This window comes from Pteronotus mesoamericanus, unplaced genomic scaffold (assembly GCF_021234165.1).
Source record: "Pteronotus mesoamericanus isolate MK-2021 breed Mesoamerican mustached bat unplaced genomic scaffold, CSHL_Meso_final contig_68, whole genome shotgun sequence".
NCBI classification, from domain to species: Eukaryota; Metazoa; Chordata; class Mammalia; order Chiroptera; family Mormoopidae; genus Pteronotus; species Pteronotus mesoamericanus.
This window is the reverse complement of record NW_026555234.1, coordinates 462,349-487,793: the sequence shown is the minus strand read 5'-3', so window position 1 is coordinate 487,793 and position 25,445 is coordinate 462,349. Positions and strand designations below refer to the sequence as shown.

Below are 25,445 nucleotides of genomic sequence, written 5' to 3'. Positions count from 1 at the left end.
ACGTATTCGGGGTCCCATGGACTGACACTGGAAATCGAATAACAGAAAAATTGGGGAAATTCACAACTACGTGGAAATTGAAGAACAAAGTCCCAAATGACATGAGTAAAGGGAGGAATCGCCAGGGGGCAGCTGTGGGCTCCGCTTCGGGCAGGAAACGGGTCTCAAACCAGCGCGTTCACCTTCCGCCTTCAGAGACCAGAAAAGGAAACTAAACCCAAAGCCACCTCAAGGAAGTAAGATTCGGGTGGGCGTTGATGAAATAAAGAATGAAAAAGAAGAGAGTATCAACAAAGCCCAAAGCTGGTCTTTGAACAGACCAGCAAAATTGATAAACCTTTCATTAGGCTGAGCAAGAAAATTCAAAATGAGAGATAAAACTCAAATTTCCAAAATCATTTTGTCTAACCTTACAGAATTAAAGAGATTATAAACAGATACCAGGAACAATTGCACGTCCACGACGTAGAGCGATGGAGATGAAGCAGACCAGTCCCGAGACCTGCACCTGCTGAAACGGCTCCAGACGGCACAGAAGCTGCGCCGGCCCGGCCAGCCCCCCCGCCCCCCCGCCCCCCCGCCCCGCGCTGGAGGGGAAACAGGCAGGCAGGACAGGCACCGTGGAGCAGGCAGCACCACCCCCCGCCCCCGCAGACCCGCCCGGCACACAGCCTCCGCCAGGAGAAAGCCACACGCTGCCTTTTATGAACGTGGGTGCAAAGCCCTCAGAAAACACGCAAACCAGTGGGGCGGAGCCACGAGATCCCGGTGCCCCAGGCGCCGTGGCCTAGTGGGACTGGCCCCTGGGGCGCAGGCGGGCCCAGCAGACGAGAAACACACTAATTCGCTGCGTCAACAGCGAAGCACAAAAGCCACCGATCCGTTCGGGAAACGCGGAAAGCACTGGCTGGGCTCGACGCCCCTTCGTGAAAACCCCCGACACACAGGAAACAGAGAACTCCCTCCTCAAAACACCCGTCCCAGGGGAGGCCCCGGCACCGGACGCAGCCCCGCCCCCCGGCGACCCTGTGCTGTGGTCCCGGCCCGGCCCCCAGCCCCGCGGAAGGAATCAGGAACGACAGCCTTTCCACGCCGCCTGGCAGGGCTGTGCGCCCCGAAGCCCCGAGACACCCGCGGAGCCGAACGCGAGGCCGGTGGGGCCGCACACGTGGGGCCAGGACGCGGGGCAGCCGTGCGTCTGGGCCTGAGCGGCCGACAGCCCGAAGACGCGTCGGAGAACGGCTACGTCTACAAAGGCAAGGGAGAGAATAACACACTGAGGACCAAACTTAACTAAGTGCGAAACTTGTGCCCTGAGAAGTCGACCCCCACGACCGGGGCTGGGGGGGGCAGCCCGAGCTCACACACGGGGACACGTAACCCTTGGGTGGCGGCGCCTCCCTGAGCGGCACACGCAGCCACGCGGCCCCTGTCACATTTCAGGGGAGTTTTTGGTTTTGTTTTTGCAGATATTGATCCTAAAATTCCCTTGGAAATAACAAGGACCCAAAACAGCCAAAACAGATGAAACAGAGCCAAGTTGGAGACTCCCTCTCCCCTACGCCGAGCTCACCGCAAGCTCCGTGCACCAGGACACGGTGCACAAGGGTGTCCTGGCGCACGGGACCAGAGGACAGAGGTCAACTCGTGTTAACGGTCACCTGGTGACCAACGAGCTGCCCGGGTACTTCCTCAGGGCAGGGAACAAGCTGCTCAGCGTGTGCGCCCACGCCAGCGGACGGGCGTTCCCACCCCCGGGGCGCCTGCCTCACGCGCACGACAAAGATCAGCTCGAAATGGGTCAAGGGCCTACACTTAGAGAGTTGAACCTAAAAACTCTTCAGAGGAAACACAGGGTTGCACGTTCACGCCCTGAGATGAGGTATCGGCTGCTCCAGTAAGACACCGACGCAGAAGTAGCAGCAGCAAAACTGGGTGTGTCAGGTGCCATCGAAACTGACCGCTGTTGGGATTCAAGACTCGGGAAGGCGAGAGGACAGCACGGGGAGACACCCGCAGGCCGGGGGGTCCACTACTCAGAACACGCCAAGAACCCTGACAACCCAGGGCCCGACTGAAAACGGACGGGAGGTCTGAACAGTCTGTCTCCAAAGGGGGCGTGCAGGTGGCCGGGAGGCACACGCCCTGGGCCGCGGGCTCCGTGGGCTCGAGCGGCGTCCCTAGCACCACAGGGCTGGGGGTTCCGGTCCTGGTCAGGGCGCACACGAGACAGCTTGCTGATGTTTCTCTCTCCCCTTTCCTCTCTCTAAAATCAATAGATCTGTTCTCAGGTGAGGATGAAAAAAGAAAGATGCTCAGCATCATTAGTCATTAGAAAACGCAGATCGGACCCACAGCGAGGTCGCAGCACCTCGGCCGGCGGGGATGCAGCAGTGGGGAGGCAGGGACGGCCGGTCAGCGAGCGCGGGGCGGGGGGGCCCAGGGACAGTGCAGGGCCCGCCGGGGGTTCGGATGGGGACGGGGCGCAGCCGCACAGCGCTGCGGCTATGGCCGCGGGGACGTGGGTGGAGCCAGCACCGGGCACGTGCCTGAGCCAGGGAACGGCCGGCCGGCGAGTCGCCGCTCGCAAAGCCGCGTCCTAAACACAGAAGGGGCGGCCCCTGGGCGGGTGCGTGGGACACGCGACGCTTCCCACGAAACGAAACGCGACGTTCACGTCCCCCAGTGTTTCTGCTGAAAGAGCATCTACGCAAGAGTGAGGGTTTTCCTAGGGCCCCCGAGCGGCCGCCCCAGAGGCTGGGAGAGTTGGGCTGCGGCCACAGGCCCATCCTGAGCGTCGAGTGCGGCACCTTCTGCTGACGGAGCCTCCCCCCAGAGCACAGGGGCTCTGCCGCCCGCCCTGGTGGGACACGCTGCCCAGGGCCGCCCCTGCGCTCCGGGGACCCCTCAGGCAGGCCGGGCCTGGGACCCCGGCGGCGGCGGCGGCCCCCACGGCCCGGGTGCGTCCTTTCCTGCAGGCACTTTGGTCAGAACGTGCACGGGCACCATGTGGCTGGAGCTGCCCAGGGCCACAGGTGCTGTCCCCCCGGTGCCCGGCAGAGGGGACAGAGGGGCCGACGGGCGGGACCCACACCCGGCAGGCCCGGCCTCTAGCTCAGCGCGTAGTTGAACTGATTGGCGAACTTCCTGTGCCTCCTCTGGTCCATCTGGTCCAGGGCTGTGCTCACCCGCCGCACGGCCGCCCTGTGGGAAGAGCGGAGCAGGGTGTGACCAGGGAGGCTCTGGGACCCGGAGCCCAGCCGGCGGGGGTGTTGGCCCTAGGGCAGCTGCTGCCCTCGGGCCCCCTCAGGCTCCCGGCTGGGCAGTGATGCCGCTCAGACCTGGCCGGGAACCGCAGTGGGCAGCCCGGACCCCAGGGATGGCCTTGCCGGGGCCAGGCTGCCCTGCCCACGGGCCCCGCCGGCCCAGTGGGGGGCGGGGCACAGTGCTGCCGTTAGGACACGTGACTCAGACTCTGCCCAGCTCTGCGGCGACACACGGTGCCCTACGTCCAGGGTCACAGGACACGCTCAAGAACACGCAGCAAAAAGACGGAGGCGGCGGCCCCGGGCGTCCGTGCCCGGCCCGGCTGCTGGGCTGCTGTGTCCGGTCTCAGCAGAGCTGGTGGCCAGAAAGGAGCCACCAAGGCGACAAGGCCGTTCCTGTTGGATGCTGCTCGGTCCCCCGGCCCTCCCCAGGGACAGCTCCAGGCCACACAGAGGAGAACACAGGGAGGACGCCTCCCAGGCTCGGGGTCCAGGGCACCCGTCAGCCAGGGCTGATGTGCAGGAAACGGGCCTCGTGCCCAGGGCCAGGGACCCAGAGTCCTCAGGACACCGGGGGACAGGCCCGGTCGGCAGAGAGAAGCCGTGGGGCTCCCCGTGGGCACCAGAAGCTGCTGCCTCTGCCTAGCACACCATGCCAGGGCCCGGGGAGAGGCCGGCCGGACGGACCTGTGCCGTCTCGCGCGGACCCGGCCTCCTGCGGCTGCCTGAGCAAGCGCCCTCAGGGCTTCCTGGCGGTGCCTTGAACGTGGCTGGAGCTCACGCTGACCACGGCCATGGGCGGGTCCAGCTGGGCCGGGAGACACCCCGGGCGCTGCCCCCAGCGCCGGCTGTGCGAGCGGCACGCGGAGGAGGCCCACCGCCCCAGCGGCACCGGCAGAGCTCTGCGGGGCTGAGCCCTGAGCCGTGACCCGCCCTGCCGGCCTGGGAGGTAACTGGCCTCCCTGCAGGCGCCATGGGGACACCCTCGGACCTGCCCCTGAGGGCCCAGCCAGGCCCGTGCCCGGCCCCTCCAGGTCAGCCGGGCGAGGACAGGAGCCTGCCGGCATCCGTCCCCACGGGGGCCCCGGCCCCGAGGGCCTGCTGTCCCCCTCCGCCGACGGGGACACCCGTCCGGCTGCCTGGACGAGCGGCCACAGGGAGCAACGTGCCGCAGGGGTGCCCCGGAGGCCTCGGGATACCGGGGAGCTCGGCTGGCGCCCCTCCCGCAGCCCCAGGTCCTGGGCCCGGCGGAGGGCTCTTACTTGGCGAAGACCTTCCTGGCGAGGCGCGCGCGGGCGGTGTCGGCCTGCCGCTTCAGGTCGCTTAGGCCGGGGTGCCGCCTCCTCTTGCCTTTGCCTCTCCCGCCGGCCCTGGACGAGCCAAGGTCCACCCCTGTGGCCACCTCCACGTCTCTCAGGAACTCGGGATCCTGCCAGTCTGCGGAGGGACCCCGAGGCTTCAGAAAACACCGGGCGCCACCCACGGTGCCTCCCGCCCAACCCTCCTGACACGGTCCGCGTGTTCGGCCCCCGTGACGCCGCCGCCCCCCAGGACGCGGCCCGCACAGGCCGGGACGGGACGTCCCCAGGCCGCGTCCTGGCCTCCGGGCTGGACTGGGCGCCACCAGGCCCCCGACCGCGGCCTCCCGACCCAGCTGCTGCCCACGTGTGTGCCCGGCAGGGCGGGGTCCGGGTGGGCGGGGCTTCCTTCGGATAGGTCCACGGGGTGGGGGCGCAAGTTGCAGCAGCGAGGGTGTCGGCTCACCCAGGAGGCCCTGCCCCTCCTGCCGCGGCCCCCACGGCCAGGCCACGGGGCCTGGGGGAATGCCGTCACCAGCTGCAGGCTGCGCCTGTTTTCACGCGCAGGGCTGACGAGGACTCTGTCTAAGGGACTCCGGCCCGGGGCAGGGGCAGCGTTGGGGTCAGAGGCCAAGGTCCTGGCCCCCCTGCGCCGGGCTCAGCGCTGCTTCCCGCCAGGTCCCCGCGGAGGCTGATCTGCTCTGGGGGGCCCGGGGGCCCCTGAGACAGAGCCTCAGCCCAGCCTGGTTGGCGTAGGAGGCCACCCCAGCCCACGGAGACCCCAGCGGACAGGAGGGCGCTGGGCGCCCGCCATGCACACGGGAGCCCCGGGGGCGAAGAGCAGGGCCGGCCGCGCGGGGAGAGGCCGCGCGCCCGAGACAGGTGGCGAGGCCTCACCACGCTGATCTTTTCAAGTGAAGAGAACGGGGCTGCACAGCTCAGATACAGAGCCGATTAATCCAAGATTAAGGAAAACTGTCTAAACAGTTTATCTCCCCGTAATAAGAAGGCGTCACAGTTTAGGAGCCCAGTGAATGGAGCGATTGTTTAAACACAACGGGAAGACGCGGCGCCCGCCCGGGATGGAATGAGCATCTCAGTAAAATGAAGGAGCAATTTAAAAGCCTTTGAAGAAAATCAATAGGTGCTGGGCGCGCGGCCTTCCTGCGCGGAGGGCCCTGCAGCTCCGCGCATTGTCGCCGGGGTGAGCGCCGGGGAAAGAAAATTGCCCCGTGTGCGAGGGAGGCGGGATCGATACTGTCGTTAGTGAAGAGATGCTATTTCACATCTGACTGGCCAGCGCCGGCCCGCGGCCGCAGCCATACCTGTTGTTAACAAGTCACCGCGGGCCGGGAACCAGATAGTCTCCAGGGCTGACACGGGAAAGAGGCGCTTAATTTGCTGCCGAGGCCGCAGCAGCAGGGGAGGCCGCGGCCGGCCCGGCGCCCACCCGGGGCTGAGGCTGCAGCCCGGCGCCCACCCAACCTGAAACCGGCCCACGCGCCAGGCAACAGGGAGCCCCGGCTGGCGGGAGCCCCGGGAGCCGTCTGCAGGCCCCGCGGCGCCGCCCGAGGCTCGGGAGCCCGTAGCCTCCCGCCCTCCGCCCAGGCCCACGCTCGCCACATGTGTCACACACACACCCGCAGCTCGTGCACAGAAAACATGCACACAGGTGCCTGCCCATGCACTGCGCACACTGGCTCTGCAGGGGGCGCGGCGAGGGCCCGAGCCCAGACGGCAGGGCCGGGGCCTCCTCCGAGGGGCACAGGCTCGGCAGGCAGTTTCCCTGCCTCGGGTTCTTCGTCTGCCTAAGAACACGGCTCAGAGCCCAGGACCCCAGCTCGCCCGCGGTGACAGGCAGGCTCTGGCGGCGGCCGGGCCCACAGCCCCGTCAGGAGCACCCGTGAGACCCTGCAGGCGGCCCTGTGGGAGCAGCAGGCACTCGGACAGACCCACGGGCCCGCCCTTGCCGGCCCCCCGCCTACCTGGGCGCTCGGCCTGCTTCTGCAGCTGCTGCCTCTGCTCCCGGGCCCTGTCCTCCGGGCAGAGGGGACGTCCCGTGTCGTCCCTGGGGACAATCTTGCCGTGGAACGGGCACTGTGGCACAGTGGAGTGGCTGTCACCGTCGTATCTCTGCCCCTCGCACGTCGCCCCCCCCAGAGGAAGGGCACTGGAGTGCTGCCCTCGGAGAGCCGAGGGGAGGGCCTCCTGGTGCCTGAGTCGTGTGGCCGAAGCGGCCCCCCTTCCCCGCCCAGCACAGAGCACGCAGGGAGGGGAAGCCGGGAGGGCCCTGCCGAGGCGCAGCCCAGGAGCCAAAGGTCGGCTGCCGCCAGGACAAGCTCATGCGGGGGGCACCGGCCCCGCACTGCGGCCTGGGGCCCAGCCCGCCCTCCGATGCCCAGGCCTCGCCCCCCGCCACGCCCGCAGCCTCCCCGCAGCCCCCGCACCTTCAGCCGGTCCTGGCGCTCGCAGAGCTGGCCGTTGGGCTTAGGGGCGCGGCACCGGTGCTGCACCGGCTCGAACCGCCCTGCAAAGGTGATGTGGCGGCTGCGCAGCCCCTCAGAGACCTCGGCGCTGGCCACCTCTTCCTCTGCCTTGCTCGGCTTCCAGAAGTGGTGCTGGGACTCAACGCTGCAACAGAGCCAAGCCGTCAGGGCCGACGCGGGCCGCCCCGGGGGGCAGCCAGGGGTAGGTCCCGCCGGGTCTGAGCGTCACAGGCCGTGCGAAGTAAGGTGAGGGGCGCCAGGCGGGGACCGCACGGGGCCTCGTTGGCCTGGCCGGGCCCTTGAGGGCCGCGTCCCCCGGTCTGTGGCACCAGAGCGCGCAGGCCGGCACACGGGCACGGGGCGGGGGGGGAGCGGTTTTCTGGAAATTCCCGGCAGAGCCCCTGGCCCAGCCCGCCCAGGTCTGAGGGCGGCTGTGACAAGGATGGCGGTGATGGGGGCTGAGTGAGCCTGAGGGCGGGGAGGCGCCCTGGGCCCTGGCACCCGACCACCCGGGAGGACGACCCGGACGCCTCCGCGGGGAGCAGCAGCGGCTCAGGTGGAGCCCGAGGTGCCCGGCCGCGCGGCAGAGCCGGGTGGCAGGCGGGGAGCAGGGCGGTGCCCACGCCAGCCCGACGCGCCTACACTCACTCGGTGGCCTTCCCGACCGCCGGCGGCTCTCGGCCCCGGTTGCACAGGTCCACCCCAGAGGGCAGGGCGGGCGCAGCGGGTGCCCTGCAGGGGTCGCAGGGACAGGGCAGGATGCTCTGACCACACGCACCGAGGCCGCCTGCGGCCGCCGCCTCACCCTCCCCTTCGGCCACACTGGGGGTCAGCACATGGGACCCGTGACTCCTCCACCCGGTGGGGCCCCAGGGCAGCACTGAGGCCCCGTGGGGAGCCAAGCGCCACGGTCCCCAGGGAGTGGCACGAGAAGGTGGCCCGGCTGCCCCGACGCGCCCCCCAAACCCTGGGGCCTCGGGCCCTCCCCTGCCTGCTCCCGCTCGTCCCCCGGGGCACGGGTGCCGGCAGGCGCTCAGCCGGCAGGGCTGCACACCTGGGGCCGCAAGGGGCCAGCGGCCGTGGGAGCCTGGGGAGGCAGGCCGTGCTCCAGGCAGGGGCGGGGGACCCGGAGTCACCTGGGGCTCGGGCAGGGGGCCGGGGGCAGCTGGGCGGCCACAGAGGTGGGGTTGCTCGCCTCCTCATCCGTCCTCGTCCTCGTCCTCGCCGGCCAGCCCTGTGCGGCAGGGTCCTTCTCCAGCCCTGAAACACACGCGCCTCCTCCTGGTCACCAGGCCCTGGGGGCACTGCGCTCTGAACCCCAAGGGGAGGGACGGTGGCGGCCGAGGGGTGAGGATGCACCGCACCCTGACAGCCCGCGGCCGCGGCAGCCTGCCCCCCAGCCAGCCGAGGCCACGATGCCGGCACCTCGCCCGCAGCGCCTCCGCACGCGGCCAGAGCCCCCCGCAGGCCAGGGTCCACCCCAGGCCCCGGGACAGATGAGGGCAGTGGCCCCGGCACCACAGCCAGTCACTGCTCTCCCAGTCCCACTGGCCACCCGCGCTCAGGTCGCCCCGGACCCAGGCCACCGGCTCGCGTACGGGACGTGCGGATGCTGATAAACTATGGAAGCCAACAGTGGACGGCAAATACACAAGATCTGTCCAGAGAAAGTCCAGCCAGTTAATACAAGGAGAACGGCTTGCGTGACATCGATATAACCTGGCAGCCAAGGATGGTGGACCAGCAGGTGCATGTGTGAACAACGGCGACTTCACTGCACTCGTCAGGGGGGGCGGAAGACGCCACTGAGCGAGCACGTGCACTGTGCGGCTGCTGCATTCAAAATGAGCGAGCGAGGAGGGCGACAAATCTGCATCCGATTTAGCGTTAGGCCTGAACATTCCTCGGCGGGAACTGTTCGGGTGATTCAGAGGCCACAGCCGTGGGCAGCTGGTGATCGGCAGCTTCACCGTGAAAACGCGCCCATTCACGCATCACGTCTCCTGCTAAGGTTTTTGGAGAACAGCAAGTCACCCAGGTGACTCAGCCCCGCTACAGCCCCAATTTGGTGCCCTGCGACTTCCAGCTTCTTCCAAAACTCAAATCACCTCTGAAGGCGAAGAAATTTCAGATGGTTAATGAGATTCAAGAAATCTCATTGAAATCAGGGACTGGGCGCAGCCGACAGCGACTGGGAGAACTGAGTGAGGCCCCAAGGCGCCTGCTCTGAAGGGGACTCGCAGGGGGACACTGATGCCTCAAGGCATCGTTCCCCTGTGGACAGTGTCTCCCATGCCGAGTACCTGCAATAACTGTCTGAGTTCTTCACGGGACGTGGCTGGGTGCCCTCGGGACAAGCCTCCCGAGTGGGGATCTTTTAATAACCAGGGGCCGTCACAAGAGTTTTCATTCTTCCATTCTAATGACTGACCATTTTTAAAACAAGAAGAAAAATTATCCTAGCAGATAAGAGAAATAGGAAAAAAAAAAAAAAGAGCAAATCAAAAGAAGTGTGGAAACCAACTAACCAACCACTGACCAACCTGAAATACGGTGACAAGTAATTAAAGGGACGAAAACTAATTAAAAGAGCTTAATTAGTTTAAAAGCATTTAAACTTTGTTGTGCGAAAGAGACCGCTCACAGCGGGTGGCAGTGAAGGGCTTGGCTCTGCGAACAGGAACCCGAAGAGCTGGGCTCAGAGCCCACGTGAGAGAGAACGATTTTAGGGGAGAGGCACGAACGAGGAGAGGCCACGAGCCTGTCCCGGGCGCTGGCCCTCTGGGGGCAGCCTGGACAGAGTGGGCGCCGCCCTGGCCTCGGTGCTGACCGGAGGGGGCACTGCGCGCTCTGAGCGTGGAAACCCCTGCCGAGGATGCGCAGGCTGACCAGCGACCAGGACAGGGAACGGCAGCCGCTGAAGGCCCTGCCTGCCCAGGCTGCGTCCTCGGGCCACAGGGGCGGGGCCGAGGGTGCTCGGTGGGCGCAGACGCGGGAACTTGCAGGCACACGCGCACCCTCCGCGGTGCTCCCCGGGACGCAGACGGGGGCGGACGGCACAGCTCCGCCCCCCCCCCCGCCCCCTACCCCGCAGGCTCCTGGCAACGCCACGCCGGCCGCTGGCCCGGCGGAGAGAAGTCCCGCGGGGACTGGCGCAGGGGGCGGGGCTTCCTGCGGAAGGAGAGGGGCCGCGGGGCGAGCAGGGGGCCGCCCGGAGGGTCGCCTGCAGCAGGGCCGGCCTGACAGATGGGCAGGGTCGCGGACTGGGGTCAGGGACTGGGCGGATTCGGGGCTCTGCCCGCCGCCACGCCCCCTGCTCCAGCCGTTGGGGCTTCTGCAGGGTGAGCGGCGCACGTGGCGGCGAGCCTTCCACCGGGGCCGGAGGGGCACCCGGCCCAGGAGCCCTGCACTCGGCCACGTGCGCCTGGGGTTTACTCCCATGTCTCGGGGCGCGTGCTGAAAGGAGGGGACACAGGACAGAGCCGCCCGGAGGTGACCGGACCCACCTCTGGCCACCTGAGGGCATGGCTGTGAGCCCCGGGGAGCTCTGGACAAGAGGCTGGGGCCCGGGCTCGGCTCGGCCACCCACGCAGCGTCCCCGGCCCTGCTGACAAGCGCACAGACGCCCACTCAGGCCTCGGACGCCGCGCCGGCGGGACGTGCGGCCGCCCTCACAAGCGCACGGCAGGGAGAGGCCGGTCAGGGAGCATCGGTGTTTGGATGGACACAGTCACAGCCGGGGATCGACACGAGAATTCCGCAGTTACACGAATGAAATATATTTTTCATTGATTTGTTGCTTTAAACCATTAAAAAGGTGGGGGAGCGTGTTAGGGCAAGGTGGCCACGCGGGGCACAGAGCGCGCGCCGCCCCCTGCGCAGTGGTCGGAAATCGGTCTCGCCGACGCCCGCTCCAAGGGTAAACGGGGGGCGGGCGCGCCTCTCAGGGAGGGCGCGGCCCGCGCGGCACAGCGTCGCACCCAGCACGGGTCTTGGCGCGCACCCACCCCCGGGCGGATCACAGCGACACCCAGGCTCCTTTCCTGCTTAAGGTGACCACGTGGCAGCGACGTGCCCGGAGCGTCCGGGCAGACAGGGCGGGACCATCGATCGCGGAAACGCAGAGGCTGGGGCGGCGAGCAGAGCCGGCCTCCGCCTGACACTATTGATTTTACCTCACAGAGCCGGCCTTGTAATTAAAATGTAAATTTGAGAAAGAGACTGCGCCCTGACAGACGCCTGGATTGAGGGGAAGATAAAAGCCCCTCAGTGAACCGTCAGAGGGGAGGGAGCGCGCCGCTTCCGGGGCAGGGCCCGCGGCCCCAGCGTGCGTGGCCCCAGCGTGCGTGCGTGCGTGCGTGCGTGCGTGCGTGCGGGAGAGAGGCCCACAGGACCCGCCGCCCGCAGCGCCCGCAGCGCCCGCAGCCGGAGAGGGAGACGGGCCGCGGCGCGCCCCCGCCCCCCGCGATCAGCCGGAGCGCCAAGAGAGGCAGCGGCGGGGGAGCACGCGCCACCGGAACAGGACCCCCGCCCGGTCGATGACCAGCACCCGGCCCCGCCGTCAGCTACCCTCGCCTCTGCTCACAGACACGGTGCCGTGAGCCGCCCAGAGACGAGGGCAGCGGCTGCCACCAGAGCCACGGGGTCCCCGCGGCCCTCGCGGAGCGTCCACAGCCAGGCGTCACGCTGGGCACCGCCGCCTGAGGGAGGACGGCGGGTGACGCCGGGAGCCGCAGCCCAGCCAGAGCCCAGCGCCAGGGCCTCTGCACGGGGCGCGCCAGGGCAGGGGAAGAGGGGGCGCGCAGGCGGGCCCTCCGGCGCAGGCGGCGGTCAGTGCGCCTGGCAGTGGTTCGAGCCCCTCCCTGGGGCCTCGAGGGTGGGGGCGAGGCCTCCCGCAGGAGGTCAGGTTCGGATCGGCAGCGGGCATGGCCCAGCGGCCCGAGGGAGGCCTGCTTGTGCCTGCCTTGGCTGGGGCCTGAGAGGACAGCGACCACCAGGGAGGGGTCGGTCACACAGCACAGCACGGACAAGACACGAGGCGGGACGTGAGGCCTGGCTGCCAATCCGGTGTGGCGCCCCATGGGTCCTGTCCTCACACTCGGGTGTCCCGTCGTAAGCCCTCCGACTCGCTGGCACTCCGTCCACACCCGCCCCGCGCCCTGCGCCCCAGCAGCGCAGGCCTTGCCCTGGCACCGCCTCCGGACACGAGGAGCCCATGCGCCCCGGGAGCAGGTGTGGCCGTGCAGGGCGTCCGGAGAGTAACCTCCTCCAGGCTGGGAAGGCCTGACGCAGGCAGTTGCGCACGTCCTGAGCCCGGCGTCGCTCGGTGTCACGCAGTTAACAGGTGCCCAGGGGCCAGGCCGTGGGTCTGTGGCCCCCTCAACGGTAAGGAGGGCGCTGCCTAGCTTGCCCCCAAACACGGCCGTCGGGGAGCAGAGGCCTGGAGAATGTGGGGGCTGCCCCCCTGCATAGCTTGGGGGCAGCGGCCCCGCCCTGCACACGCCCGGGACCAAGGCCTCCGTTTCCCTGGCGGGGCTGCCCCGCGCCACGGCGGGCGGTCAGCACGGGGCCCTCTGCGGCCCCCACGGACCCTACGGCAGGAATCCACTGGGGCGGCCTCAGGCGGGCCGGTCACCACAGGAGCGCAGCGGATTTCGGTGACAGCGGCTCCCGCCTCGCCAGTAGCCATGGCGACCCCAGGGCCCAGCGGCTGCTCCCACACCTGCGGCCACAGCTGGGCCCCCCCCCACACCGTCTGCACGGCCCCTCCCCCAGCACCCCTCCCCCCACTCACCTCCCTGGGGCCACAGGTGGTCGGGGACGCAGGCCTCGTAGCCCTCCTTCTCTGGGACCTCCACGAAGTCGTCCTCGTCCTCGTCCTCGTCCCCCAGGGCCGCCATCTGTGGAGACACCCCGGACCGTGTGGAAGCTGTGGGCAGAAGCCGGGGACTCCGGGCGCCGTGGGGCTGGCCCCGGCTGGGGCGCGGGCGTCACCGGCTGAGCACACCGGGCTGCCGCCAGCCGGTCCCCTTGCCCCTACAGCCAGCAGCTCCGCGCGTCCCCCTCGGTGTCGAGCCCCAGGCCCGACTTGTGCCTGCCTCGCCACCCAGAGCCGCGACCTGCGTGCGTGGCGCCAGCACCACTCCATGGCCTCACGGAGCAGGGTTCGCGCCAGAGAGACAAGGTCCCCGGCAGCCCCTCCTTCCAGGCCCAGCCTCAGCTCGGTCCGCTCAGCTGGGCTCCAGAGCACCACACCCCACTTGGACCTCAGGGGGTGCCGATGTGACCACAGCACTTCTGGAATATTGTGTCCCTTGGACAAGGCCACCTCCCCAGCCTGGGTCAGTGTGGTGGGGTCGCTGATGGTGCCCTGGAGGCGGGCACCTCAGGCATGGGGAGGGGGATCCTGCCCGCCGCCCTCTCCCCAAGCAGCGCCCAGCTCGGTGGGGGCAGCAGGGCCCCTCAGTGGGGCCGACGGGCCTCAGGAGGACGGGCCTCCACACTGGGTGGGCTGGTGCGGCCACAAACCCCGGGAACAGGCGTCTGCGGCCGGCCCTGCTCGGAGACCCCTTCAGAGCCGCTCAGCCTCCCTCTGCCCCCCCCGGGGAGTGACCCCCACGGGGACCTGTGCTTCCCGAGAGGGCCACCGTGGGAGGCACTAGAGGGCCCTGCCCCCTGCCAACCGGCACCGTGTGTTGCTTCCAGCCTTCTCGGGCCAGGAGAGCGGCTCACCCAGCTTGCGACGTCGCCAGCTGCAGCCCACAGGCAGGGGCAGCGGGGGTGGGGGGGGAGGGCTGGAAGGGAGACCCTGTCGGGTGAACACCATCGCCGGTGGAGCCAGCAAGGGTGTCGGAGGCAAAGGGAGACGCGGCCCCCAACGCAGTTTCCTGACAGCATCTCCGACCACAGGGCGGCCGGGCCCCGCCCTGCCCACCAAGCCCCCTGTGGTGGTACCTGCGGGATCCCCCCCCCGCCCCCCGCAGGCATAATCAGATGCAAATGCACTTTGTTCGGGCAGGGCCCGCAGCCCTGCGTCTGGAGGCGTGGAGACATTCATCACCGGAACTGTAATTTTTGTTATCAGTCTAACACTGATCAAAAGGGAAGCCTGTCTCCACCGCTGACCTGTGAAACGTCCCAATTATACTCTTTGGAAATGACAGGGGCACTTAACTCCCGAGCTGAGCAAATGACGACAATCAATCACGTTTGAATAACAATGAGCCACGGACCTGAAAATTATTTTTGTACCGAATCTGCCCAGGAATTTATGAAAGGTGGAAGCGGCCCAAGGTTTAGGGCGGCTCGGCCCCGGCCTGCGCGGCGCGTACCCAACACTAAACAGAATTTATGTGTTTTAATTTTCTAAAAGGTAGATGTGGACCGACCGGGTGCTACAATGCATAACATAGATGCCAGGTTTTAAATATAGGGGTCATTTTCATAAAATATTATGCTTATTGCTCCCACCACTGAATTTCACTGGGGATTTTATTAAATTTTCATTTCCTAAAAAATACTTAGCTGCTTAGCTAACTATTAGGGATTACACCTCCTTCCTCCCCAATTAAAAGTGTGCCCTCCTGTCACTGAACCCACAGCCCCAGGCCCTGGGTCCGTAGGTCAGTGCAGGGACCCACGTCCCCCGCAAAGGCAGGGCCAGCGCCGAGCCGGGGAGGAGAGCCCTCCTTCGCGTCCCTGCGGCCAGGCCCCCGCCGCCCAGCGCCAGGGCACGGGCACCTGCACGCAGACCCCGCGCGGCCCGCATGTCGGGCAGGGGGTGGCAGCCGATCTGCAGGGCCTGGGAAGCCACTGCCGCCCTGGCAGTTCTGCGACCCCGGCGTGACCTGCTCGCGGGCCCCCCACGCGCCTGCTCCTACCAGAGCAGCACCGCCTGCCCGGCGGGCCGTCCCCCCACGGCCTCGGGGACACTGAGGCCGTGGGCCTCCCGGGGGCCAGTTGCGGCAGCAGTGCAGCCTCCCTGCAAGATCCAAGGCCGCAGGTCGGGTCAGAGGCCCGCACTGAGCCCGGGCGGGGGGCTGCTGAGAACCAGGACACCCCAGGGCGCCAGGAAGGAGGTTGCAGGCCCAGGAGGCCCTGGCAGGGGGCCTGGCAGCCCCGGGAGCAGCCTGCCTGCTGTGCGGGGACCCCGCCCGGCCCCCTCATCCAGGGACAGGAGGCCACGGCAGGCTGTGCGCCCGCTGCCCGGGCAGGCGAGGCCGCGGGAGCCGCCCCGCGCCGACGCCTCCCGACGCCCAGCCCACTCGAGGCCGGGGAGGCCCGAAGCACTGACTCTCGCCCACAGTTAAGAGGATTTAGAAAAATGAGCCTCGGCGATCGTAATTAAACAAGCAGTAAAACAGCTAAAATATACAACGCAATCAGCGTACAGCAGTAGGGCAGCGAGGTCACTAATTATCTGAGGACGGAAGCGCGGCCTCACCCCGCAGCGGCCGCCCCCCGCGCGCGCCCGAGATACAGCTGGGACCGTTAAATAAATTTTGTACGATCTAATTAACTCGCTGCGCAATCTCAATTACTTTTCACCCAAGAAATCACTTTTGTTCAGTTTATGTGTGTTTCCCTTTTAAAAAAAAAAATGATGTAAGGCCTCGTCAGACAAGTGAGCTCCCACCTGCATTTGTCTCTGGTGCTTGATGGCTATGCATTTAAAACCCCATTCTATCTTATAAACTAAAAATTAAACGTGCTCAGCTGTGATGGCCGTCCTCCGGCGGCTATTTATATGCTAATGCCCTCCCCGAAGGCCCTGCCAACCGCCCAGCCAGACCGCTATCTCAGGCACCGCTCTCGCCTGCGGAGGGCGGAGGACCCGGGTGCTGGGCACCAGCTCGTGGACCCCGAAGCTGGCTCGGGCCACAGTGGAGCGCCCCCTGCTGCCGGCGGCAGCGCCCGGTCCTGGCAGGCTGTCCGTCCCGCCCCTTCCCTTCCTGGCCGGGAAGACCGACGCCGGCGTGAGCTTCGGACAGGCCCCGCCACGGGAGCCGCCCGGTGCCCTGTCACGTCGCTGGGGGTGCAAGGGGCATCTTTGGGGTGAGGCTGGGCTCCAGAGCTCCGGGGGTCAGGCAGCCAGTGCGAAGACCTAGGACACATGGGCCCAGGGCCCAGGGCCCAGGCACAGCCCCAGGGGAGCGGCCTCGGGACCCAGCGGGAGGGGGGGCCCATGGAGGCGTCAGGAGCGCAGGGCCCCCGGGAAGGCCAGGTGACCAGGTGCTGGCACAGCAGGGCAGGGGGCGCTGCAGGGGCGGGGGGCGGCGTGCAGACCCCTTGCTGCTCTCGCCCCCCCGACCCCAGGCCGCGGCTCGGCCTTCGGCGTGATGGAGGGGCCGCGTCGCCCGGAAGGTTGTTTACTGAGCCTGCCGAGCCCAAGGTCCCCCCGTCGCTGATTTAGTTCCCTGCCTCCAGGGCCTGACGCCAGCGACACTTCATCGCCCTGCGCTTCCCGCGCTGTCCTCTCGCCCGCAGGGCCCACCCCCGGCCCTGCACAGGGCGGTGCGGCGCGGCCCGGCCCCGTGGCGCCAACAGGCTCGGGAAACCGCGCGGGCTGGGGCGGGGCGAGGACAAGGGCAGCGCCCCTGTGGAGGCCTTTGCCCTCCGGATGTGGAAGCCGACCTTTGAAAGAAAAAACCCACTGCTGATAATTCAAGTCGCCTGATGCTTGAAGTTATTTTTTTCTTACTTGTTAGTGAGAAATTACTATTCTGTTAATTACACAACACAAAATAATTGGTGATCTTAGCTCCGTAATTAAGCAGCAGGCACTTGGGAGTTTTCGCAGGCTGCCTCTCAGCGTACGGGGACGCAGGCGCCGCGGGCACGGCCCTGCCGGGGGGGGGGGGGGGGCGGGGCGGGGCGGGGCTAGGGGCCGAACGCCCCGACCCCGGCAGATCCCTCCTGGCGGCGCCCCCCGAGCGTGGGCGAGCCACCGCGTGGGGCCAGCAGTTAAACCCGTTAATCCGGCTCGGACGTTTTTAAGGACAGAAACGCCTACATCAAAAGGAAAACAGTTCGTAGGAACCAGCTCCACACAGAGAAACGGGAAATCAAAAAGGGCGGCCGCCGCCCTGTGGGAGCTCCCGGTGGCACCGTCCTGGGACGGCGGCGCCGACCTTCAGGGGGCAGCCGCCGCCCCCGGGCCTGGGGCCAGGGGTCAGCAGAACTGGGCACACGCGCCCGTTTCAGTCGCACACACCGGGGGCGGCCCTCAGGCATTCAGGCCGCGCGCCGAGGCAGCGCCCGGCTCCGCTGGCTGCCCGCACGCCCGGGCCGAGCCGAGTGGGGGCGGCCAGGCTGCGGCGTCGGCCCCGGGCCTTTCCCAGGAAAACCGGCCACGAGCAACGTGGCCCTAATTCCTAAGGACCAGGCCGCTGGCGGCCACCGCACAGGGCGGGGGCGGGCAGCAGATACGGCGCGTCTGCTCTGGGAACAGGCCCCCAGCGGGCGCTGCCGCCAGCCCGCGGCCCAGCCGCTCCCTCTGCCGCCCCCAGGACGGCGGCGCCTCCTCAACCCGCTCCTGCAGCCCTCACAGCACCCGGCCGGCCGCCCTTCCGCTCACCGGGCCCAGAGGCAGAGACACGCCTCCCGGCCTGCTCCCGCCTCCGTGAGCCCCGGGGCCCCCGCTGCGCACACGCACACGGCGCCCGCCCCGTAGCCCCCCGGGCGGTGGCCAGTCCCTGCCTCGCCAGGCCCCCAGCCCCCCTGACGGGCTGGCGCCCCCTCGACCTGCAAGCCCGCCCGCCCCCGCTGCATGCGGCCTGGAGAGGCCCCCGCGGGACAGCCAGGCCAGGGCCCTTCGTGCCCCCGACCCTGCAGTCACTGCCGAGCCTGGGGGCGGCACCGAGCCTCTGCCGAGGAGAGATCACCTCCTGCGCGAGCCCGGAGGTGGCCCAGGTGCTGACCGTGGCCTCCGTGAAGAACTCACAAGCCCACGGCCACACAGCCACCCCAGCAGGCACGCCAAGCTCCCCACACCGCACAGCCTGCTGAGAATCTCCCGCCCGGGCCTGGGTTTCCCAGGAGAAAGACAAGGTCGCCCCCTGCTGGTACCCAGGGGCTGCACACCCGCAAGGTGGAGAAAGCCCCAACTGCTCAGCAGCTCTCCCCAGGGACCCAGGGATCTCTGGGGACAGCCTGGGCCACTCCAGGTCTGAGCGAGGCAGGAAGAGGAGGGCCCCGGCACGCACCTCCGTCCTGTGCGGCCCCTCCGGCTCGATGTCCAGCTCCCGTGACCTCCTCAGGGCCGACTCCAGGTCCGCCTTCAGGCCGACGGCCGCCTCTAAGCGCCCGTGGTGCGTCCCCGCGCGGGTGAACAGCTGCCGGCAAGGGGCCCGTCAGCTGGCCGGCCGGCACCCACGCCCCGGCCGCCCCGCCCGGCAGTGCCCGCGCCCCACCTGGACCCAGCGGCATGCGGCGGGCAGGAACTTGTTCCGGATGAGCTTCAGTGCATCCTGGGCCGACTGGATAACAGCACTGTTGTCCTCATCCGCCCGCACCCTCAGGCTGTCTGCAAAGGGGTGCGCGGGGTCACCAGAGGGACCGGGACCCCGGGCAGGTCGCCGCAGCTCTGCCCACGTCCATCCCGCCACAGGTCACCTGGGAACCCAAACCTGAAGCCCAAGGAGACGCGCCGCTTGCTGACTTTAGCGAAGGCTGTTTCTGTCTCACCCCGACGCCCCCTGCACACCCAGCCGAGACCTCCATGGCTTCTCAGGGCAGGACCCGCCATGCCTGTGCCCTGCCTCCCCGGCCCAGCACCCCTCCTGCTCCTGGCTGCCCCCCCCCCCCCGCCACCAGAGGCTCGCAGGGCGCTGGGTGGGGTGGGGCACCAGGACTTCCTGTGACTAGGAGCCCCCTGGTCCTCCTGAGGACATACCCCCAGGGCCCAGCCCCACCCACACCCAACAGGGACATCAAGCGCCCGGGGGGCAGCTGGGCCCAGGGAGTGGAGCCTCGAGGCGGGACCCCAGGGCCCCGGTGTGGGGAGAGGCTCTGAGTGCTGCCCCCTTTATCTTCACGAACGTGGCCAGGAGCTGCCACTCCTCGTCTTTCTCCCAGGCTGATGCAGGCGGTGCCAGGCCTGGGCGGCGACCCTCTTGGTGGTCTTAGCTCTGTCATTCGTCCCCTGGTGACCCTGGGGGACTGGGCAGCAGCCCACAGCCGTTTTGGGAGCTCCTGGGGCACCCGGAGCCTCAGGCCCGCCACGCCTACAGGTCACAGCAGGGGCTGCAGGGCAGGGCCTGGGGACCCACAGCCTCAGCTCAACCCGCGGGGTCCCTGCCCCCATCCCGGCCCCAAGAAGCCTGAGGCGTCAAGGGTCCCCAGGGCAGGGGTCAGGGCCGGCGCGACGCAGGGGCCACATCACCTGAGCAGAGCTCCACATCCAGCGTGTACTTGTGGGACCCCAGCCCGTGGCACCGCACAAAGGCCTCCTGGTCGCTCTCCTCCTCCTCCTCCTCATCCTCGTCTTCCTCCTCCTCCTCTTCCTCGTCTTCCTCATCCTCTGAGGGCGCCCCCGCGGAGGCAGAGCACGGTCCCTCCCCACTGACGGCTACCGGACGGCGTGCGCAGGCAGGCAGGGACTTGCTACAGCACGGCTGCTCCTCGTCCCCAAGGTCAGGGGCGCCGGCTGGGCGAGGGGCATCCTTCTCAGACGCACCGCAAGCCGTGGCGGGAGAGGCGGCCCCCAGGCATGGCCTGAGGTCAAAGGGCAGCAGCAGCCGGAAGCAGCTGTCCACCTCCACAAGGCAGCCCCGGATTTCTTCCGACATCTCTGCAAAGGCCGCGATGTGGCTCGCTGAGCGCGTCCCTGGAGAGCACTGCCCAGAACGAGGGGCCCCACCGTCTGAGGGAGGCTGCCCACAGCCCACCCCCGACGCCCTGCCCCCCAGCAGAGCCAGTGCCCTGGCCTGGAGGGTCGGTGGAGGCTTTGTAACCGCGGGAAGGACGACCTGGCCGCAGCGGCAGGGCTGGTCCGCCCCATCCCGCGGACCCTGGGGGCCTCCTTGGAGCCTCTGTGAGCTCCACACGGAAGCGCTGCCCTGGGCAGGATGCATGCGAGGGTGTGGCCAGCAAGGGCCCCCCCCCACGGGACCCTCCCTCCTCAGGCCCAGCGCCTGCCCAGGGCTTGGCCACGCCCATTCCCCCACCGGGCTCCCAGAAAGCAAGTGCTGGCATGTGGGGGAGGGGCCCACAGAGCGAGTCAGGCCAGGAAACACAGGGTGAAGCTCAGGCCACAGCAACTGCAGGACTTGCGTCTCCTCTCCCCCGCCCAGGCGCGCAGCCACCAAGGCGGCCGGCGGGGCGAGGGGTGCAGGGCGCAGGGCCCGGCTGCCAACCAGGAGAGGCTCCTGGGACCAGGTGGGGCTCTGCCTGGCTGGCCTGCCCCTGCCGCCCTCTGCCGGCCCGGCGGCTCACCCTCCATCTCCCGCGCCGCCTGCTCTGACCGTTCCCGGTAGATCCTGTCCAAGCGCCTCTGCTTCTCCTCCTCTCGCTTTCTCTCCGCCGGAGTCCTGGCGTTCACGTCCTGAAAATCCACCTGAGACGTTGAGACAGAAATGAGACTCAACTGAGGAAAACACGGAGAAAATCGAAACGGGCCAAAGAGGCCCTGTCCGGGGCAGCCCAGTGGGCAGGGCCTCATCCCGCAAAGCGAAGGGTCACCGGCTTGATTCCCGGTCAGGGCACGTTTAGGTTTCGGGTTTGGTCCCTGCTGGGGGGCCTGCAAGAGGCGGCTGATCGGTGCTTCTCTTCCTCCCTTCCCCTCTCTCTAAAAATAAGTACGTTTAAGTTTGTTTCAAAAATCAAATTTGGGCTGAGGAGAAGACACGGTGGCAGCGGCGCACAGCCAGGCTCGGGGGGCGTCTTTAGTCGGCGCTGAAAGCACAAGGAGGCCACTGGAGTGTGCGCTCGGTCCCTGGAGAGGGCACTGCCAGCAGTGCCTCCCGACGAGGGGAGACAGGGTGTCCCCAGCCCCGCCCTGCGTGGGGGACGGGCGCTCACTCTGATCAGCAGGCGAGGAGGCTGCTGGCGGGACCAGGGGCACTGACCCCGGACGCAGGGTGGAAGGGCAGCACCCGCAGGGTGAGCACAGGGGCCGGGACCCAGGTGACCACAGAGCAGGAAGGTGGCCCCCGGAGGGCGGGGGCTCCTCGCTGAGAGGGGCTGTGTCCGTGAAGCCGGACCCCACGGCCATTTTTTGCTCCACCTGCCCCCCCGTGGGAGCCACGGCTCCACTCCACCCAGGCCGGGACGGGCCTCCAGCCCCCTCCCAGAGCTGCCCGCCCGACTCAGGAGCCGGACCCCCACCCGCTGGGCACCCTCAGGCCTGCATCTGATCCACAGCCTGGGCCCGGCAGCCGAGGGGGCGGGGACACCTGTCCACAGAGATGGCGCCGCAGCGGCCCCGCCTACCTGTTGGCTGTGTTTCAGGAAGTGGTAGCCCAAGGCCAGCTTCTTATAGGCCGCGCCAAACTTCTCATTCCAGCCCTGGACAGCCCGGGTGACGGCCTGCTTCAGCCTCTGGGCCACCTCCCGGGGGGGTGGCAGGGGCTTCCTGTGGTCAGTGCCGAGCGTGAGCTCCAGAAACTCCTGGAAGTTGGACACGACCAGCACCCTGAAGAGGTGAGACCTGCTGAAGAGCTCGCCCACGACCTGGAAGGCAGAGAGGCGGACCTCGGCGTGCTCCTGGCTCAGCTGGGCCATCAGCAGGTGGTAGGCGTGGCGCAGCTGCTCCTCCGACGACCTGGGGGGCAGCCGTGCTCAGCAAGCACCCGACGCTTGAGGACAGGGCGGTGGGATGCCGCGCAGGGATGGTGTTCACAAGGGGCCGGGACGTGCGTCCTCGGCCAGTCCTCACTCAACCCTTCGCTACCCCAAACCCAGGCCCTGCCTGCTTCTGTGGAGCCCGCAGGCCAGGAGAGTTTGTCACAGACTTCAGCCAGCGGCCAGTGGGTGGACCGTCACCCCGAGCACCAAGAGGCCTCAGGTTCGATCCCGGGCCAGGGTCCATAGGACTGGCAACTGAGGTCTCTCTCCCTCTCCCCTCTCTTCTTCTCTCTAAAATCAGGAAACATTCTCAGGTGAGGGTTATTCTTAAAAATGGTTTTTACATTTTAAAATGATTGAAATAAGTCGAAAAAGTCACCCTGCACAACACGACAACCTGGCGCGGCTTCAGGGTCGGTGCCCACCACGCTCTGCCGCAGTGGCCCTGCCCGTCCACTTACAGCCCTGGCAGCTTTGCCAGCCCAGTGGCTGCGGCTCGGACCCAGTGCCACCCAGGCCCCGGGGCCCCTGCTGTTTGGGGACTTCCTGGGCCTGCCGGGAAACGGGGTCTGAGCTGAAAGTTCTCAGTTGAAGTGTCATAGGCAATCGCTTAAGCTCTCCTGTTTTGCAAACACAGGCGGAGGAGGAGGACACCTGTGTCCCCAGGGCCTGAGCAGCTCTCAGCAGATCCCAGCTCACCCATCTGCAGAGGGAGAGGAGGGCGGGATGGACACACAGGTCCTGCTGCCCCAAGAGGCCACAGCCCACCTGTGACGTCTCACCTTCCTCCGTCGAATATTTCGACATCAAGAGAGACGTGGGTTCATGTGTAAGTCATACATGTGCGCTGAAGGGATGTGCTCGTCACCCACACGGGTGTGAAGAGGGACACAACCAACCACAGTCCTAACGTGTGCCCCCCAACACCACTCCGCACCCGCGGACCGCGGCGCAGGGGCAACGTGCCCACGGGCGTGCTGCTCCGGGGGCTCTTTCCGCGCGGCAGCCAGAAGGGAGGGCGGACGAGGCAGACGAGTGACACGCAGGCCGGCCCCAGGGCAAGCCCTGCGCTCCCCCAAGCGGCGCCGCGCAACACTAAAGCTTAAGACGTACTTGCAGATTTTCTTCAGCTCCTTCATTTTCTCAGGGTTCAGCTGGGGCTCTCCCGAAGTTGTGAGGTCCTCCACCAACTCGGAGAGCCTTTGGTCCATGTCTGAAAACACACAGGCGGAGGCGCTCAGGGGCCCCCGCGGACCTCGCAGCTCACGGTTCTACTGTTGATCGCTCCCGAGCTGCGGATGGGGACCGAGGCTGGGGACCCTGTGCTCTGGCGCCTGCGGGTGGCTCCTGGACGCGCCGGTCTAACCCTTGAAGGCGCGTGCCGGGCAGGGCCGACAGCCGCTCCGGGGGGCGGGCACTGGGACCAGTGCGGCAGGGGACGTGGTTGACCGCGAAGTGGGCGCGGCAGAGGCTGCGTTTGGCACCGTGCGCCGGAGGAGAGGGTGCGACGTCTGCGCTTGCGTGAGCTTCCCCGCAGCGTGACTGTGCCGCCTCCTCCCTTGCCAGCACCACTCGGCCCGAACGCACGGCGCTCAGCCCCTGGGGGCGGCGGAGGGAGCCGCCGGCCGCGGACTTCCTAAGGGGGCCGGACTTGCGCCTGGGAGCCCCCTGGTGGCCAGGTGCGGGTCTGGCAGGGCGCGGCGGGCCGCGGGAGCGGAGGCGGGGCGGGAGTTGGAAGGAGGGGCTGGCAGGGCAGGTGCGCGCAGCTGGAGGATGGGGAGTCCCGGGGACAGGCCCTGCGCACCGCCCCCGCGACCCCCAAGGCACAGCTCGGCCCCCATCTCCACCCCCACCCCGCCCAGCACTGCGGCCACCCAGGACCTACCGCGCCACCCGGCCGTCCGCCTCGCCCCGCCTCTTACGGCAAAGAGAGCCCGCCTCCTGTCACGTGCCCCAGGCCGCTACAGTCATTGGCTCGCTCTGGTTCGGGCCGTGCGCGGGGCCTACCGCCAGACGAAGCTGCTCCCACTTTATCCCCGCCCCTTCCGGCGGAGGGCCCGCCAGCTATTAGTTCCCCCTCGTTCGCAGCCAATGGTTCGTCCTGACCCTGGAGGCGGTAGCGGAGCAGAGGACTGCGCGAGTACGCAGGCGCGCTCCCGGCGGGGGCGGGGCGGGGTGGAGCGTCCGGGGTGGACGATATTTGAGAAAAAGGAGGCGAGAGGGCGCGGCAAGTCTTTAAAGGGACCGCGTGCGCGGTGCTGGCCGGCTCCGGCCCGATGGGTACAGCCGGGTGTGCCGTCTGCGGCCAGCAGGAGGCTCGCGGTCCCCGGGGCCTGTCCCTGCGACCGGCTGACCGGGCCGAGTAGGAGCGGGTGCGCGTCTCTCCCGGCGGCGCCCGAGCCGCCGCCCCGCCCTGCCCGGAGGGGCCGGGATGGGGCCGGCGCTGCCCCTGGGGGCGGGGACGGGCCCCGTGGGACTCGGCGTGGAAGTGGGAAGGGGCCGATGGGAGAAAGGTCTGCAGTCCGCGGGGAGGAGGAGAGGGATGGTCCGGTCCCCGACCGGCCCCCAAGGGTATGAGCCCGCGTGGTCATTACAGGCACCCCTGCCCGGCCACGCTTCCTCGGGTAACCGGCTCCTTGGGGAGCCACCTCCCTGCAGGTGGGCCACCTTCCCCGGCCCTCCCTGGGCTCGTCTTTCCCCAGGACGCCCCCCCGATCCCCCGCCCCTCCTGGGAGGCTGAGGGGTGTGCACGTCATTGAGTTTGTGTTGCCCCGGGTGCAGCCTGGGACCCGCGGCGTCCGGATGATACAGCCCCAGGCCTAGACCTGGATCCGGCCCCATTGGGCTGCGCGCACCAGGTGTCCCCGGGCAGCCCAACCTGGCCACCAGCCTGCTCTTAGGGCTGCAGGCCAGCGGCCCAAAGGCGGACTCAGGGCCCCGCTCACACAGTTCACAGCCAGGCCCCAGCACCCATCCCTATGGGGCCCAGGGGGTCCTCAGGACAGAGTGGACTCCTCACCCCGACCCAGAGCCCCCTCTCGGCCCTCCCCTGGCGCTCTGTGCTGGGCCGTGGGCTGTGTGCCCTGTCGCCTGCCTCAGCCACACCCCTGCAGGCTTTGCCTCTCCGCCGGGTGCTCAAGCCGCAGACTGGATGATTCCTGGGCTGTGGCGTAATGGGACTAAAGTGCCAAGGACAGAGGCCACACAGACGCGTGGACATGTGCGTCCACAGCAGCACGGCTTGGAGGGGCCAACGGTGGGAACTCCAAACGTCCACCAACAGGTGAACAGCAAAACGTGTTTCCTTCGGCCTTCAAACGCCACGGTAAGTGAAAGGAGCCCGACAGAAGACCAGATGTTGTGGCTGCACTTGGATGGCACGTCCAGAAAGACAAGCCTGCAGGCGCGGACGTGGACGCGGGCGCCTGGGGACGGGTCGGGGGAGCGGCTGCTGGTGGGCGCGGGGTCCTCTGTGGGTTGATCTGCAGTGAGAGCGGTGGCCACACCACCGGCCAGGTAGACGTCCCTCTCTCCTTGTGGCCTCTTCCTCTACGCCACGTCCAGTCCGCTCTGACACCCAACAGCCCACCCTCATAACACAATGGAAGCGC

General features: G+C 68.0%; 1 protein-coding gene across 1 annotated transcript; it reads right to left on the bottom strand.

Moving 5' to 3' along the window:
- Positions 1-3,097: 3,097 nt before the first annotated feature.
- UVSSA (UV stimulated scaffold protein A) lies at positions 3,098-23,746 on the bottom strand. The gene is made up of 13 exons (XM_054582205.1): positions 23,720-23,746; positions 22,948-23,047; positions 21,481-21,811; positions 20,485-20,605; positions 19,433-19,840; positions 18,462-18,574; positions 18,255-18,383; positions 12,845-12,950; positions 8,187-8,310; positions 7,012-7,195; positions 6,550-6,661; positions 4,529-4,703; positions 3,098-3,204 (listed from the first exon to the last, which is right to left on the bottom strand). The coding sequence occupies exons 2-13, from the start codon at positions 23,043-23,045 to the stop codon at positions 3,111-3,113; spliced, it is 1,995 nt and encodes a 664-aa protein (XP_054438180.1). The 5' UTR covers positions 23,046-23,047; positions 23,720-23,746; the 3' UTR covers positions 3,098-3,110.
- Between the last annotated feature and the right edge of the window lie 1,699 nt (positions 23,747-25,445).

Bases quoted from the DNA above. Each gene is read 5' to 3' on its own strand.
- UVSSA (XM_054582205.1), bottom strand. From the start codon at position 23,045: ATGGACCAAAGGCTCTCCGAGTTGGTGGAGGACCTCACAACTTCGGGA. The intron at 20,606-21,480 runs GTAGGCGGGGCC...TCAACGTCTCAG, and splicing joins TCCTGAAACACAGCCAACAG to GTGGATTTTCAGGACGTGAA. The intron at 8,311-12,844 runs GTGAGTGGGGGG...CGTGTGTTTCAG, and splicing joins CCACCTGTGGCCCCAGGGAG to GGCTGGAGAAGGACCCTGCC.